This window comes from Artemia franciscana, chromosome 18, assembly GCF_032884065.1.
Source record: "Artemia franciscana chromosome 18, ASM3288406v1, whole genome shotgun sequence".
NCBI lineage: Eukaryota > Metazoa > Arthropoda > Branchiopoda > Anostraca > Artemiidae > Artemia > Artemia franciscana.
In genome coordinates this window covers 11161563-11179168 of record NC_088880.1, presented here as the reverse complement: position 1 = coordinate 11179168, position 17606 = coordinate 11161563, and the positions used below count along the sequence as shown (strand labels likewise).

General features: G+C 36.4%; 1 protein-coding gene across 3 annotated transcripts in view; it reads right to left on the bottom strand.

The window, feature by feature from the left end:
• Positions 1 to 17606, bottom strand: part of LOC136038602 (anoctamin-10-like) — a 206980-nt gene that overhangs the window by 131662 nt on the left and 57712 nt on the right. For all 3 annotated transcript variants that reach the window (XM_065721810.1, XM_065721812.1, XM_065721811.1), the window contains 2 exons: positions 11116 to 11303; positions 3604 to 3762 (listed from right to left, as the gene is read on the bottom strand). In XM_065721810.1, the coding sequence (XP_065577882.1) occupies positions 3604 to 3762; positions 11116 to 11303 (347 nt within the window). The remainder of the gene's footprint in view (positions 1 to 3603; positions 3763 to 11115; positions 11304 to 17606) is intronic.

Below are 17606 nucleotides of genomic sequence, written 5' to 3'. Positions count from 1 at the left end.
AAATTTTCCGTGTATTCTTCTGAAGCAAGCTTAAAAGTCCGTTAACTAGTTTTTTTTCGGGTCGTCCACAACGCAAGTTTTACATAAATAAAAAATGTTGTCTGAATATAACACCTTTTATACAATTAAATAAAAAAAAAACTTTTTTCAACTGAAAGTAAGGACCGACATTAAAACTTAAAACGAACAGAAATTATTCCGTATTTGATCAAAGTTGTCCCCAACTCTTTTACTCACATTCACACCCCTGGGAAACAAAAAAAAAAACAAATCAACACGCATCCGTGATCTGTCTTCTGGCAGAAAAAAACTAAATTCCACATTTTTGTAGATAGGGGCTTGAAACTTCTACAGTAGGTTTCTCTGATACGCTGAATCTGATGGTGTGATTTTCGTTAATATTCTATGAAATGAGACAAACTTTCTAAAATAAGGCAAATTTTTGATGGGTAAGCCTAAAGTTGATGAAACTTATATATTTAATACCAGCATAAAAATACGATTCTTTTGATGTAACTATTGGTATCATAATTATGTTTTTTAGAGTTTCGGTTACTATTGAGCTGGGTCGCTCCTTACAACAGTTCGTTATCACGAACTGTTTGATATATGACGTCATTACAATATTAACATTATCTTTTTTTGCTATTAAATCATTCATATGAAACGATTTTTTTCAAAATTAAGGCTCTAAGAGTATAGCAAGGCGAGGGGTGCACGTCCTGTCGATAGCCCATCAAAATATTGCCATGCCCCACAGGTGGGGCATATTCCCACGTTGGAAACCACGGCTGTAAATAAAGGTTTTTCATTTGGATCAGTTTGGGGCAAAAGTGAGTAAAATGGCAGGAAATTAACACAGGATAAGCAAAGGGAATAAGGAACACAGGGTTTTATAATTATATAAAGTGATTTATATGTCTTTATAAGTAATTTATAGAATTTTTGCGCCCTCCCCCCAAGCCCCCCCGCGCGCGTAAGTCGTTACGCGCCATATTAGTTACGCGCCATTGTAGTTGTGTCCCTGTGTCCCACATAAATAGATTGTCAGGTTTACCGACTCTTGAACATGCAACATATAATTGTCCATGGGAAAAACAATCTGTATTCAGATCTATACCTCATTATTCTAATGATTGCCCTTGAGCTTTGTGATTGCTAATCGAACATACCCTGTGTCCCCGTCGTCATTTATATATCCCCCTGTACCCCCCGGCGTCCCCGTTGTTGTTGTATCCCTGTGTCCCGGTCGCCATTTGTGTCCCGGTGTCCCAGTCTGTATCATTTGTGTTCCGGTGCCCCGGTCTGTAATTTCTCTTTGAGTGTCCTGGTCGTCATTTATATTCCCTGTGTCCCGGTCGCCATTTGTGTCCCGGTGCTTTGTTGATGGTGGTTGCTAATCGAACATTCCTTGTGTCCCGGTCGCTTTCTCTTTGAGTGTCCCGGTCGTCATTTATATTCCCTACTAGCTGTTGGGGTGGCGCGAAGCGCCACCCCAACACCTAGTTGGTTGGGGCGCTTCGCGCCCCCCCAAAGCCTCCCCGCGCGCGTAAGTCGTTACGCGCCATATTAGTTACGCGCCATTGTTGTTGTGTCCCTGTGATTCTAATGATTGCCCTTCAGCTTTGTTGATGGTGATTGCTAATCGACCATTCCCTGTGTCGCCGTCGTCATTTATATATCCCCCTGTGCCCCCCGGCGTCCCCGTTGTAGTTGTGTCCCTGTGTCCCGGTCGTGATTTATATTCCCTGTGTCCCGGTCGTCATTTGTGTCCCGGTGTCCCAGTCTATAATTTCTCTTTGAGTGTCCCGGTCGTCATTTATATTCCTTGTGTCCCGGTGTCCCGGTCGTCATTTGTGTCCCGGTGTCCTGGTCTGTATATACATTCGTTTTTGAATTGGTCTTTTTTTAGTTTTTTACCTTTTTTTTAGTTTTTTTTAGTTATACCTCATGATTCTAATGATAAACTCATTGCCCGCCAAAAAATTTTGGCTAGTGACACCACTGGTCGGAGATATTACAATTTTTCCGTCCTGAGAGATTATTAAATAATGATTTTATTTCTTTATCCTCATTGCTGAACTGCACGCAATTTTGGTATATTATATTTAATTTTTTATGTATTTTATTTTCTAATGAACGTTACATTTTTTTCAATATTGGTAAAGATTTATACCTGATAGCGAAAAGGCTAGAAAAAATGAGGGAACAGACGGTTAAAAATAACAATTCTAGGGAGAGTTTCAAATTTAAAAAAAATGTACAGATTGCAAAATCTAAGATTTCAATGTGCGAATACATATAAAGCAGGTCCAAAACGGATAATCATTTTAATCAAAAGCTTCCGTCAATCGATTGACTCAAGCACGATTGACTGTCTAGGAGTCTGTTTGACGCTTGAGTCAAGCGTTGACGGTGATTAATAGAAATTTTGAATGACTCAAGAGGTTGACAAGGGTGATTGATAGTCTAGACTAGTTTTGTTCAACTATTGCGTCAGTCAAGCACCAACGACAACGAAAGACACATCAGAAGTAAGCAAAAATGCAGAACGCAAATTTATCTGTTTATATAGAGTTATACCGGGATCACCCTGTGTTATGGAAAGTTAAAATAGGAACTATTATAACCGAAATAAGAAAATTGTGACATTTGACAGGATATTGCGAGCGGTAAAGACACTAAAACTAGATTATACAGTTTCTGAACTAAAAAAAAAAAACAAAATCGGAGTTATAAGAATAAATTTCAACCGCTAGTACAAGGCGATCGAGCAGAAATAAAAGCCTGGAGCGTCAGTAGATGACATCCTCCGAAATATTTTGAAGTGGAAAGTCTGATCTAGATTCAAGTTGCTGATTTCAGAAGAAGAAGAAGAATTTTTCCGCGAAACAAACAACATACGATCAAGAGGGATAGCATTGTAATTTTCTTTTGATTACTAGGACCCACTTATCGTGTCAAACTTTTCTTTCTAACACTTTTCAGTCATTGCAAATTCTTCCTCCAGCTTCCTAGGTGGCACCGAAAGAGAAGTCATTGCTCAATTTGGTTTGCGATTTGGAATGTGGTATAACAATGACTTTGCATTCATCAGGGATAAGATTGAAATTGCTTTTATTAAAAGCTTGAAATTGCTAGAATTGCAGTATTAGACTGCATTTTACACAGGGTAGACACTTTCACTACTCGACTCCGAACCGAAACTAAAAATTTGGTCGTGAGTTAAAATTAAACTTGAAATTAGCTTTGGTCACGATTGAAAGGTTGATTGAAGGTTGAATGAAGCACATGTGAATCGACTGATGGGAGCTTATGTCAAAATGATTGACCATTTCAGGCCTCATTAAGAACAAATATTTAGGCAAAAAAGTATTCTAAAGCCAGTGTGGCAACTGAACATTTTTTCTATTAACTTATCTGGTAATATTTTGCAAGATTTTACTTTGAAATTTGATAACATGTTATTGGGTAATGTGTATTGTTTTCTTTAATAACATTTACAGCAACTCCTAGGCCCCAAAAACTAGCCTATATCAATCATGCTATCTATTTTATTTTTCAGCCATTAAGCCTAAAAGACAAAATAAGATATCGCCATACTTTAATAAGAGTTTTCCATCTGGGATAATAGGGTTGTATTTGCCCGGTCACCGGATCTGCCAAAAGTTTCCCCCGATAATTTGCTCTGGGATCATCGTAAGGAGCAGGTGTTAATGTTCCCCACGTATAAGCCAGTTCATTGCTCCTACGCTTCCACATCTAAAAGATAAAAGAAATATATAAGAAAGATAAAAGAAAAAATATAATAAATACAGATATAAAAAGAAAAGAATGATGAATAAAAAAGATAAAAGGAATCGTAAAATAAAGTCTTTAGGTGCATAACGGGCCTTCGATGATAATTTTTTTGGAATGTCGGAAATCGGGAAAAAGCCAGCCAAATGAAATTTTTTTAGTTCACCGACTTTGATTTTTCCTGGAAAAAAAAACTTCCCAATTTACATGGTCTACCTTTTAGGCCTCTAACAGCACCTTTTAGGTACTGTTAGCACCTGACAGCGCCTTTTAGGCCTCTAACTGGCTACTTGGCCTGAAAAGCCATTAAACAGACCTTGGGTAAGAGAATTTGGTCCCTTTCTAAATAAAATGCTTGTCTTTCATGCTTGATAAACAGATTAATTTATCAGCTCCATGCAAAAAAATGGATGGAATAATTTTAGGGAAATAGTTTGCGAAGTCGCTGATGAATAAAGTTAGAAACAAAGCTAAGACATCTCAGGGAAGAAACTTAGAAACGCAGCTAGGAATATTAGTGAAAATGCTTTATGTTTTATAGAGAGAAGGAAGGGCTTGTACAAGAATTATTTGAGTGATAGATTGTTTGAACTTAAGAAAAATGTAAAGAAAGTGGGAAAGGAATTAAAATACAAATTAAGGAGGTGTGAAGCAGAGGCCATGGAAAATATTACCGAAGATCTGGAAGATGCAGCCAGACAGCATAATAATGAAATATTGTAAATTAATAAATTAAGAGGGAATAGTCAATCTGGACTTGTCTCAGTTAAAGATTGGAACAGTGCCGTGATAGAGGTACAGGAGAAGATTTAGAAAAGAATGAAAAAGTTTATGACACTTTGGACGTAAAGGTGATGTTTATAAGGTTTTCAGAAAATAGCAGTGCGGTTTTAGAAAGGGTAGAGGATGTGTCGACCGAATTTTCACTCTTATATTAATAACTAAGAAGTGCCTGAGTCATCAGCTCCTTTAGTCCTCGATTTTATAGATTATAAGCAGACGTTTAATTCAACTGATAGAAGAGCTCTAGCGAAGGTCCTATCCTTGTAGGGTATACCAGATAAATATATTAAAATAATTAGTGCTATGTAACAGAATAACACTGCTGCAGTTAAGGAAAGAGATGAGGTTAGTAGCTGGTTTCGTGTTAAATCACAGTTAAGTAGGGTTGGGTTCTATCCCCGTTAATATGGATCATTTTGATGGATTTTATCCTAAGGAGCACAGCAAAGGCAATGGGAGAACATGGAATCAAATGGGGAAGTAAAAATATCCTAGATTATGCTGATGATGAAGCATCTTAGATGAAAATGATGGCAAAATGAATGAATTTTTAGAGTTTTTGATTGCTCATGGTACAAGAGTAGGTTTATAAATTAATATTAACAAGACTAAGTCGTTCAGACTAGGAATAAGTGAAGCTGAAGAGATGTTTGGCAACAAGGAAATCGATCAAGTAGATGGCTTCACTTGCCTAGGTAGCATTAGTAGTAAAGATAGTGGGTGCAGTGAAGATGTTAAAAGTAGAATACCCAAGACCCAGGGTGTTTTTTCAAAGCTGAAAAAAGTTTGGAAGAATTAGAAGATAAGTCTGAGAACCAAGATTAGAATATTAGAAGCAATAGTGATGGCAGTAGTCAAGTATGGTTCTGAAACCTGGGCGCTAAGAAAAACAGAGGAGGATTTGCTTGATGTTCTCCAGAGAAATTGTCCTAAGGATTGTCTTGGGCACCCGACTGACTGATCATATCACAAAAAGTAGCCTGTACGAATAATGTGGTTCAGTCCCGCTTTCTAGGACTACAGTGAGAAAAAAGGATGAGATAGCTGGGACACGTTCTGCAGATGAAGGATGAAAGATTGGCAAAGATTATGCTTGTCCGCCAATCGTCCCGTGTTCACCCCCCCCCCCCAATTTAGGAAAAATAACTTTTTTGGCCGTACTTTTATTGAAGTATGCTTTTTTGGTATTTATGTTCAAAAGAAAATCAAAAAATGACATTTTTTCCTTTTAAAAATCGAAAAATACAATTTTGCTTCCCCTCCACTAAATCTTCGACAATTGACGCCAGTGGTTTTTAAGATAACACTAAAAGACATCAGCGTTACCAAAACCACAATTGTTAATTTTTCCTCTTTCCTGGAGCCTCTTATGGATTTCTTTTTTGAAAGGAGCAACCGTGTTGTCTGTCAACAATGTTTCTTAGGAAGGAGTATAACTTTTGGTTTTTCTCAATTTTAGCTCCAACTTAAATCTGCCTTTTGGTAACCTGGCAGGACCATGCAGGATCTAAAATTCAGCTGAGGCCTGCTACATTCGAATTATCAGGAATATTATTTGAAACCCTATACAATTCTAAATTTTAGATTTTATTGAATCCCAATACCAGGAAACTTCCTCTTGATTTTGGACCCCACATCTGGAGAGGAAAACTCTAAAAATTCAGCAGTAAACTATTTTTATGTTTTGCACACCAGAAACCCATCCAGTTCAAAAGAGGGGATACTTGAGACACACACAGCAGTGAATTCAGGCACCGAGAGAACCACGGTTCGTATCTAGATACAGGCAAAACTAAAACTAAATATATATTTGAAAGTGAAAAAGAAAAACGTGAAAAATAAGAGGGAATAGATACAAACGGATAATGAAAGAGAGATGATCAGAAATGAAACATATACAACGGATAACGGTTATACAAATTGATATAGGTCAAAAAAAATTCCGCAAATAATTTATCTGTAGCGAACAAGGTCATATAAAAAACAATCCATATTTTGACAAGTTCGCTAATTTCCTAATTAAATTTAGTTTCCTAATTGAACTTTTTTGTTAATTGGAAAACCGAACCGTTGTGCGTCAACGTGTTCAGTCCACTTTATTGCGAAATGGAGTTACGAGTGCCATCTAAAATCATTTTTTCTGCGTCGATTGGTACATTTGACAGGTTTTTTAGTCGATTACTACCGAAGCTAGAGATTTTGCATTTATGTACCCAGTCCCATTTCAGCCAGTTGTAATTAAGCATGAACGTGCTCAGTCCACGTAAACCAAACCCCTCCCCAGACTGAGTAGAGAATATGAACTGAAATGGACCAGAACATTAGAAGCTGAATGGACCAGGTTCAGAATATGAATCTGTCTTCGAGAATGATGAAAAATGCTGGCGCAAAATATTCAAGAATCTGTGGCTGTTGAAGCGTCTGAAGGATCGAGGAGCCACAGGAGTGGAGGTGGGTACTTTAAATACATTCCCGGGATATACTTTAGCCTGTAGACCCATCCCTGAAAGTTTCATTTTCCTAACCTAGCCACTTTCTGAGATAGCAAGAAGTCACTCAACTAGAATTTTACCCTAATTGATCTGGTCTGGTTCCAGATACACCTGCCGAGTTCCGTCGTCCTAGCTTATCTGGAAGTGCCAGAGCTAGCAAAACTGAGACCAGCAGACAGACAGACCGACGGACAGAAATTGCAATCGCTATATGTCATTTGGTAAATACCAAGTGCCATAAAAAGAATCGCCCTTCCAGATCCGACACCAGTGTCAGATCGATAAGGCATGTATGCAGGATTATTTAAGGGGGGGAGGGGTAAATAAAAAAATCGCTTGATAATTTGAATAAGAAGTGCCCAGAAAATTAGGAAAAGTAAGGATTTCAGTGAGACCCATGCCCCAAAACCCTTAAGACTGAGCCATGAAATCCCTAGGACTGAACCCTGAGCTTCTCGGCTATAATAGAATGAGGTATAAAAAGCCATCTATATGACTTTATTCATGTTTACTCTATCACAGTGTGAGGGATAAAAAGTTATCTATATGACTTTAATTATGTTTGTTCTATAATAAAATAAGGTAGGGTAAAAAACCAGAATGTAATTGAGCAAAATTATGCGAAACTAAAACTCTCACACCTTGTTACCAAAGAGGAACTGAGAAGAATTGTATGTATCGATGAATAGCAAAAAATCTAAGCTATGCCGCAATGGGGTTATTATTAAAATTATTTAAGATCAAACACTTGAAATTATTAGTTTATTGACTTACCTACAAGGACCTCTTTTTGGAAACTGTAATTATACTATTTTGATGTATATATCCTTTCAGTGTCTCAGTTTTATTCACATATTAAATGAAAGCTGATTTTCTTATGATTCTAAAAATGTTTTTATTGCTTGATATTTATTCTATAAATCCCAAATATTAAATATATTTTTTTCTTTTCAATTGCTTGTCAAAACAGAAACTACATTTTTAATTTATGCTGACAAATTATTGGTGGAAATTTCACCAAGAAGGCGGGCTTCTTGTTACTACCCTCATATCGCATCATACTGCAGTGGAATAGGGGTGGTCCAAAAACCCGTCTCTATTTTTCCGAAATGCCAAAGAAAAAAGTCTGTCCGAAAAAGAGGTCTTTTCCCCTAAGGCGCAGAATTGCGTTTTCTTCTTTTTTGGTGCAGTGAGACCAGTCTAGGAGAATAAGAAGGCGGGATCTACGTTTATGATACTAGAACCCGAGCAAAAAACAGTAGTCAGGTATTGTTCCAAAACGAGGACCCTTCCCCCAGCTCTAATCATTGAAAAATGACGTTTCGTGTATTTTCATTTAAAAAATCAAAAACACGGCAAATTCCTTTGACATCAAAACATTTAAAGTTTAAAATACCCTTTTATGGGCATTTCCATCTTAAACTGCGGTTTTTGGTATTTTCATGGAATAAACTGAAAAAAAATTCCCCTTCCCCCTAGATATTGCGAAAATTCATGTCCCCATAAATTTTGAAAGGGCTACTGAAAGTTTGCCTAAAGGTTATACGGGGTACCAATTTTTAATTTTAAGTTTTAACCTGCATCCCAATGAATGAGGCTTCCTTCAATGAAGGAGGCTTCTACGGGCTTCTATAAATAACATTATAAGGTTAGTAAACATATGAGAAACGTTCTCAGCCCAAACCTAGGTTTTAAAGATATTTTACTGTTTGAAGATTCATGAAATATCCCTTTTAAATTTTAAAGAGCACACCTAGATTTCCAGTTCGTAATACTACTTTCCAATACAATACAGTACCTTGAAGGGGCCGAAACAGTCTTTCTCCCTCCGAAAAAACATTTATCCTTACTTAATATTACTTTAGGAAAATTGAGTGATGTGAGTTAATCTTGCAATAGCATCACACGATATGAAAGGCTTGAAAAACCTAAAACATAATTATAGTGAAAAAGAAATCACCAAAAACAGCACAAACACAGAATCAAACACAAACCACAGAAGCGAACACAAAAAAACTAAATTATAAAAAATAATAAATAATAATATATAATAAACAATATATAAAATATAATGAATAATGAATAATAAATAATAAATAATATATATATATATATATATATATATACATATATATATATATATATATATATATATATATATATATATATATATATATATATATATATATATATATATATATATATATATACATATATATATATATATATATATATACATATATATATAAATATATATATATATATATATATCTATCTATATATATAAAAATAAGTTGTCTGTGGATGGATGGATGGATGTGTCAGGTGACGTCACCTGAAAAAACTGGATCAGGTGACGTCAAAACTGAAAAAACTAAAAAAAGGCAAAAACTACAAAAAAAACTAAAAACTAATAAAAAAAATAAAAAAGCTAAAAAACTAAAAAAACTATAAAGGTAAAAACCAATAAAAAACTAAAAAAAAAACTGAAAAAACTAAAAAAAGGCAAAAACTACAAAAAAAACTAAAAACTAATAAAAAAAGTAAAAAAGCTAAAAAACTAAAAAAACTAAAAAAAGGTAAAAAACTAAAAAAAATAAAAAATAAAAAAAACTAAAAAAAAGGAAAAAACTGAAAAATAAGCTAAAATAAAGGTAAAAACCAATAAAAAACTAAAAAAAAAAAGGAAAAAACTAATAAATGACGACACTCAAAGAGAAAAAAAAGGCAAAAACTACAAAAAAAACTAAAAACTAATAAAAAAAATAAAAAAGCTAAAAAACTAAAAAAACTAAAAAAAGGCAAAAACTACAAAAAAAACTAAAAACTAATAAAAAAGCTAAAAAACTAAAAAAACTAAAAAAAAGGCAAAAACTACAAAAAAACTAAAAACTAATAAAAAAAATAAAAAAGCTAAAAAACTAAAAAAAACTAAAAAAACTAAAAAAAGGTAAAAAACTAAAAAAACTAAAAACTAAAAAAAACTAAAAAAGGTAAAAACTAAAAGAACTAAAAAAGAAAAAAATAAATGATGACACTCAAAGAGAAAGCGACCAGGACAAAAGGAATGTTCGATTAGCAATCAACAAAGCAACGGGACACAGGGAGTATAAATGACGACCCGGGGGAAACAGGGGGATATAAATGACGACCGGGACAAAAAAACTAAAAAGAAAAAAAAACTAAAAACTAATAAAAAAACTAAAAAATCTAAAAATCTAAATAAGCTAAAAAAGAAAAAAAAAAGGAAAAAAATAAAGGAGAAAAACAAAACTAAAAAACGAATGTATATACAGACCGGGACACCGGGATACAAATGACGACCGGGACCCGGGACACAGGGAATATAAATGACGACCGGGACACAGGGACACAACTACAACGGGGACACCGGGGGAAACAGGGGGATGTAAATGACGACCGGGACACCGGGACAGGGAATGGTCGATTAGCAATCACCATCAACAAAGCTCAAGGGCAATCATTAGAATCATGAGGTATAGATCTGAATACAGATTGTTTTCCCATGGACCATTATATGTTGCATGTTCAAGAGTCGGTAAACCTGACAATCTATTTATATGCAAAGACAATGGGACAGCAAAGAATGTTGTATATTCGCAAGTTTTACGTAGTTAAAACCATATATATATATCTATCTATATTCACAGGTGGGACATAGGGACACAACTACAATGGCGCGTAACTATTATGGCGCGTAACGACTTACGCGCGCGGGGGGGCTTGGGGGGGGCGCGAAGCGCCCCCACCAACTAGGTGTTGGGGTGGCGCGAAGCGCCACCCCAACAGCTAGTATATATATATATATATATATATATATAAATTAAAAGAAATTGTACGAAATATGGGAAATATAGGAATTATAGGAATATAAGTTCTGGTGACTTGAGGAATGGCCCCCTTCAGAAGCTTCAAAAACTTCCCGATTTCTCCTAATCTCTAAGTTGTTTTTGCCAAGCTTGCCCATTTTGAAAACGTCAGTAAGGCGGGTTTAAAGCGTGTTCAAAACAGTTATAATTACCTCGATAAATATTGTTGCCCAAAGTACATTGAAAATGCAAAATAATTCAATGCCATCTTCAAAATTGAGCAACCATAGCAGAAGTTGAAAACAACCAAACAAAGCCGGAAGAATAAGGTATGAAGTATAAAATCCAAGAAAACTGAAGTACATTGCCAATCCTTGTCCAAAATAGGCTCGAACTTCATCTAATTGAAATAAAAACCAATATTAAAAAAAACTTAACATTAAGTTTCATTATTTTCAAAATAGGCTTGAATCCAGTCTGCACACAGGAGAAGATGGAGGGGATCGACGTTAAGAGAGAAGTCGAGTTGACTTCATATATAACCCTGCATCCGTGAAATTGGTCAACTAGTATTCTGCCAAGTCAAGTGTGTAAAATGTTATTGCGAACAACCTAAGTTATAAATACCAGGTAATATAGCCTGTTGTTTGAGGGAAATTCTAGTCCAGCACTTAGCTGATAATGTTTTAGTTACTTTTCTGCTGTTGTTCTTACGAAACTGTTGTATTATAATATCGAATACTATTAGTTGCTTCCAATTATGAGAAAGGATCCGTTCCAATTATGTCAAAAGGAGAGAAAAGAATCCGTTCCAATTATGTCAATCAAGTATCTGGAACTTGTGCTTATTCTTCCCATCAAGTTTCATCCCGATCTCTCCACTCTCAAGGTTTTCCAAGATTTCTTTTTCCCTCCTCCAACCCCAAATGCCCCCCGATCCAATTTGAGTAGAAAATGGAGCATCTGAGACATAAGATCCTTCTATATATAATATGAAAAAAACTTCGTTTTCTTAAAGAGTTAAAGAGGCTGCGTCCCAAAGTCGAACCTTAAAACGTACAGGAATTAGAAGAGGCAGTTGGGGGGCTGCCGCCCCCCAAACCCCCAGCTTTTAAAGACTTTTGTACAGGTTTTTTTTTGTGGGGGGACTTCATTGTTACTAATTACTAGTTTCGGCGCAATGGTTCTCCTGTCCTCTTGAGTTTAACATTTTTCGAAGTTATTCCATTATTCATTCATTTCAATTTTTTGTTAATTAAAAGAGGGCCTTTCCGAAGCCAAGAGCGGGGGGTTAGCAAAAAAACAAAAAACCTGTACAAAAGAGTCTTTAAAAGCTGGGGGGTTGGGGGGCGGCAGCCCCCCAACTGCCTCTTCTAATTCCTGTACGTTTTAAGGTTCGACTTTGGGACGCAGCCTCTTTAACTCTTTAAGAAAACGAAGTTTTTTTCATATTATTTCTGTACGTTTTTCTACAATCCATGGTGGATGTAATTTAATAATTCCTGTACTCCTCGTACAGGAATTAGGAGAGGAACTTGGGTGGCTGCCGCCCCCCCCCCCGCTTTTAAAGACTCTTTTGTACAGGTTTAATTTTTTTTCATATTAATTCTGTACGTTTTTCTACAATCCATGGTGGATGTAATTTAATAATTCCTGTACTCCTCGTACAGGAGTACTCCTCGTACAGGAATTAGGAGAGGAACCCCCCCCTCCCCCCCGCTTTTAAATCATTGTATAAAATAGAAAAAAAAATAGATAGAATGACCGAAATGTTTCTTTTGCTCATAAGAAGCTAATATTCTGTTATCTCTCAAATGATAAGCTGTCCAGGTGTTATCAAAATTTTTTTGATGTTGTGAAAAAAAAACCGCCCGTAAGGGACTTGAACCCTTGACCCGAGGATTAAAAGTCTCACGCTCTACCAACTGAGCTAATAACTTGCATGTGTGTAAATATAACTTCTCAATAACTTTTAAAAATTTCAAATTAACATGGGCTCTTATGGAGAGAAATCCGTTAATTAAATAGCTAATGCGTGGTTTCTGGAAAACAGGGAAGGAGTTATCGGATCGAGCTCAAATTTCGCAGATAAGCTCCTGGGCCGTAGGGGACCTTAACTTGTGAATTTCAGCCCGATCGGACAACGTTAAAAGGGGGGGATTGGAGGGTCGAAACTTTCGGGGGGTTAAGATTTTCCTACGAAACTTTCCAGGAAAATTACTCGGAGAATTCCGCATCGAATGAGTCTTCGTACACCCAGATCCGATGTCGGATGTGACCTGTAGGCGTCTAGGAAAAAAAAGTAAATGAATTTTAAGTGGCTATGCGTGGTTTCTGGAAAACAGGGAAGGAGTTATCGGATCAAGCTGAAATTTCGCGGATAAGCTCCTGGGCCCTAGGGGACCTTAACTTGTGAATTTCAGCCCGATCGGACAACGTTAAAGGGGGGCTGGGGTTGACGGGTCGAAACTTTCGGCCAGATTTTCCCCATGAAGGAAAAGTTGGAGGGGGATGAAATTTTGCAGGTTTCTTAGTTGGAGCTCGGGCTACGAAATGCATCCCTCTCCATCCCTCTGCGACCACTGGAACCGAAGATCGCTTAACATTGTCGTGTGTCGCCTCTTTATAGAGGCACGAGTGTGCCTCCTTGATATCAAGTTTCAATAAGATCCGATCTCCTATTCGTAAGATAAAAATACCCCAATTTTTTACGTTTTCCAAGATTTCCGGTTTCCCCCTCCAACACCCCCAATGTCACAGGATCTGGTCGGAATTTAAAATTAGAGCTTTAAAGCACAAGAAAAATATCATGTTTCATTAAGATCTGGTCACCCTTTCGTAAGTTACAAATACCTCATTTTTCCGAATTACCCCCCCCCAACTCCACCAAAGAGAGCAGATCCGGTCCGGTTAAGTTAGTCACGTATCTTAGACAGGTTTTTATTCTTCCCAACCAGTTTCATTCTAATGTCTCCGCTTAAAGTATTTTCTAAGATTTCCGGTCCACCCCTCCACCAACTGCCCCCCACCAATGACGCTGGATCCGGTTGAGATTTAAAATAAGAGATATGAGTTACGAGGTCCATCTAAATGTGAAGTTTCATGAAGATCCGATCACTCCTTCGTAAGTTAAAAATACGTAATTTTTTCTAATTTTTCAGAATTAACCCCCCCCCCCCAATAGAGCGGATCCGTTCCAATTATGTCAATCATGTATCTAACACTTCTGTTTATTTTTCCCACCAAGTTTCATGCCGATCCCTCCAATCTAAGCGTTTTCCATGATTTTAGGTTCCCCCACCCCAAACTCCCCCCAATGTCACCCGATCTGGTTGGGATTTAAAATAAGAGCTTTGAGACACGATATCCTTCTAAGTATCAAATTTCATTGAGATCCGATCACCCGTTCGTAAGTTAAAAATACCTCATTTTTCTAATTTTTCAGAATTACCCCCCCCCAACTGCCCCAAAGAGAGCAGATCCGTTCCGGTTATGTCAATCATGTATCTAGGACTTGTGCTTATTTTTCCCACCAAGTTTAATCCCGATCTGTCCACTCTAAGTGTTTTCCAAGATTTTAGGTTTACCCCTCCCTATTACCCCCCGATGTCACCAGATCCAGTCGGTATTTAAAATAACAGCTCTGAGACACGATATACTTCCAAACATCAAATTTCATTAAGATCTGATCAACCGTTCGTAAGTTAAAAACACTTCATTTTTTCTATTTTTTCCGAATTAACCGGCCCCCCACTCCCCCCCCAGATGGTAAAATCAGGAAAATGACCATTTCTAATTTAATCTAGTCCGGTCCCTGATAAGCCTGCCAAATTTCATTTTCCTAGCTTGCCTGAAGTGCCTGAAGTAGCAAAACCGGGACCGACAGACCGACAGAATTTGCGATTGCTATATGTCACTTGGTTAATGTCAGCTCTCAATGATGTAATGAGCACCTTCCAAAGTTTCTGCGATCGCAAAGTAGAATTGGGGGCTAGAAACGGGTAGTCTTCCTCCTATATAGAAAAAATGCTCATTTTAGCGTCTAATATTACTCTTTACTTCCAATAACAGTGTTGCCCAGAAATCAAGAGGGATCAACAATTAATTTCACATTTGATGTGTTTCTTAAAGTTTTTTTTTTAGTGTGAATCAAATGGCTATCTCAGAATTTCATTCGGATGTCTTCAGGAGAAAAAGGGACACGGGAGGGAGGTTAGTTGCATGCTAGGGTAAAATTCTAGTTTAGTGACTTCATGTTATCTCGGAAAGGGGTTAGGTTAGGAAAATGAAACTTTCGGGGATGGGTCTACAGGCTAAAGTATATCCCGGGAAGGTATTTCAAAGTACCCACATCCACTCCTTCTCCCTCTAGAGGGCCCTGAAATTCACCAACATGACAGGTTTATACCTATTAAAAATTTTGACAAAACTACTTTTTCCCTAATTTTCAGTTACCAGTTGCTTTTTCTCTACGTTTAGTTCGGAAAATGTAATACCTGTTATTTGAGTAGAATTCTGAGCCATATCAATGTTGTTGTTTTTTTTTATTTAGATAATGTATTTGCATATATTTAAAACCTTATAAATAGGGATTGAGCAAAGTTGTGAAGCTGAAAACAATTGTGTTGTACTTCATTCAAGCAGAAGATCTATTTTGCAAGGTTTCACTTCTATAACAAACATATTTTTAAGGTCATCAAAGGTCAGGACCCTCTAGAGGGAGAGGAAGTGGAGGTAAGTACTTCAAAATACGTTCCCGGGACATACTTTAGCCTGTAGACCCATTCCTGAAAGTTTCATTTTCCTAACCTAGCCCCTTTCCGAGATAGCAAGATGTCACTCGACTAAAATTTCACCGTATGCTAGTTAATCTTTAAATAACGATGAAGGCCACATTTCCTTTCTGTCACTGAATGAAAAACAATGTTTTAACTGCAAGAAAGGAGTGACATTAAAACTTAATACAAACAGAAATCATTCCGTACATAAAAGGGGTTGTCCTCCCTCAATGCCTCACTCCTTACGCTAAAGTTTTTTTTATTCTTTTAAAAAGTAAAGTTGGGCCAAAGAGTCAAACTTTAGCATAAAGAACGAGGTTTTAGAGAGGGGAAACTTCTTTCATATACGGAATAATTTCTGTTCGTTTTAAGTTTTAATGTCACTCCTTACTTTAAGTAAAAAAAAAATTGGTCTTTTATTTAATTTCTGACAATTTTTCAACTCATGAAAGAACTTTTTTTACAAGAGAAATTATGAATTATTAATGAAAAATGTAAATTAATTTTGGCAGATTTATTTCACATGTGAAGGGTTGCCCCCTCCTCAATACCTTGATCTTTACGCTAAAGCTGTTAGCAATTTTAAAAAGCTTCCCATTCTAATTAAACGGCCCCAGTGTTTCAGTAGCCGTTCTTAATAAAATGGGACAAACAGTCAAACTTTAGCATAAAGGGTAAGGTGTTGAGGAGGGGGGAACCCTTCATATATAGAATAACTTTCGTTGGTTCTGAGTTGTAATTTTGCTCCTTACTTTCAGAAAATTTACCTTTTTTTTAATTCAACTGACTGTAAGCACGGAGCGACTCGGCCCAATGGTCACAGAAAAAAAAAATGAATTTTTATACGGACTTCAAATAAATAATGTTTATCGAGTTTAATATTACCATTCAAACGGTACAAGCCTGAGAAAATTTGCCTGATTTCAAAAAATGGGAGAAACATTCCCTAAAGGTTAATAATCTTACACTTGTATCTAAAATCGCACCATCAGATTCACCGTATCAGAGAACACTGATGCAGAAGTTTCAAGCTCAGATAAAAAATAACTAAAAAACACACTTTTTCGACTGCAAATAAAGAGCAACGCTAAAAATTATGACGAACCAAAATTCCGTATATGAATGGGGTTGGCCCCTTCTCGATACCTCACTCTTTACGTTACAGTTTGACCTTTTTCCCAATTCTTTGAGAATTTTCTTTAATAAAACTTAAAGGCCGTTTATTTAGAATTCGAAGCTTTTGGAGAAGTATTGAAAAATTCCCCTTCCTACTTTCATCAAAAACAACCATGTTGTTTTTTAATTTTATTCAGTGATTTTCCCCTGTTTGTTTCACTATTCCGATTTCCCATGTTTCTACTTTATTTTAAGTAGAATCTCTCCCGAAATATCCCAAACTGCACGGAGAAATCTTCTTTCAGCAATGATTGCCTTGGTTAATGGAGTTTTTGACTCGGATGACTGAAAACCGCATTTCAGCATCGGTAGCAAGACTGTTGCTTCTCCAGCTTAGACGAGCTCTACAGGCATTATTATCCAGAATTATCTGGATAATCAACAATAATCGATAAGTCGATGTCAAAAAATTGAATTTTGATGCTTATTCAAAATGAACAAAATTCATCAAGTTTACTGTTACCCATCAAAAGTTACAAGCATGAGAAAATGTGACAGATGTGATTTTCCTCTGTTTTTTTTTTCACTATTCCAATTACTCATGTTTCTACTTTATTTCAAGTAGAACCTCTTTCAAATTGTCCCTGACTGCGTGGAGAAATTTTTCTTTCAGCTATGATTGCTTCACTAATGGAGTTTTTGACTCGGATGACGAATCTGCCGACTCGGATAATGAATTACAACAAGGTGAGGAAGAGCTGAATGAGCAAAGTATTTTAACAGTATTTCAATGTTTTCATTTATCAATT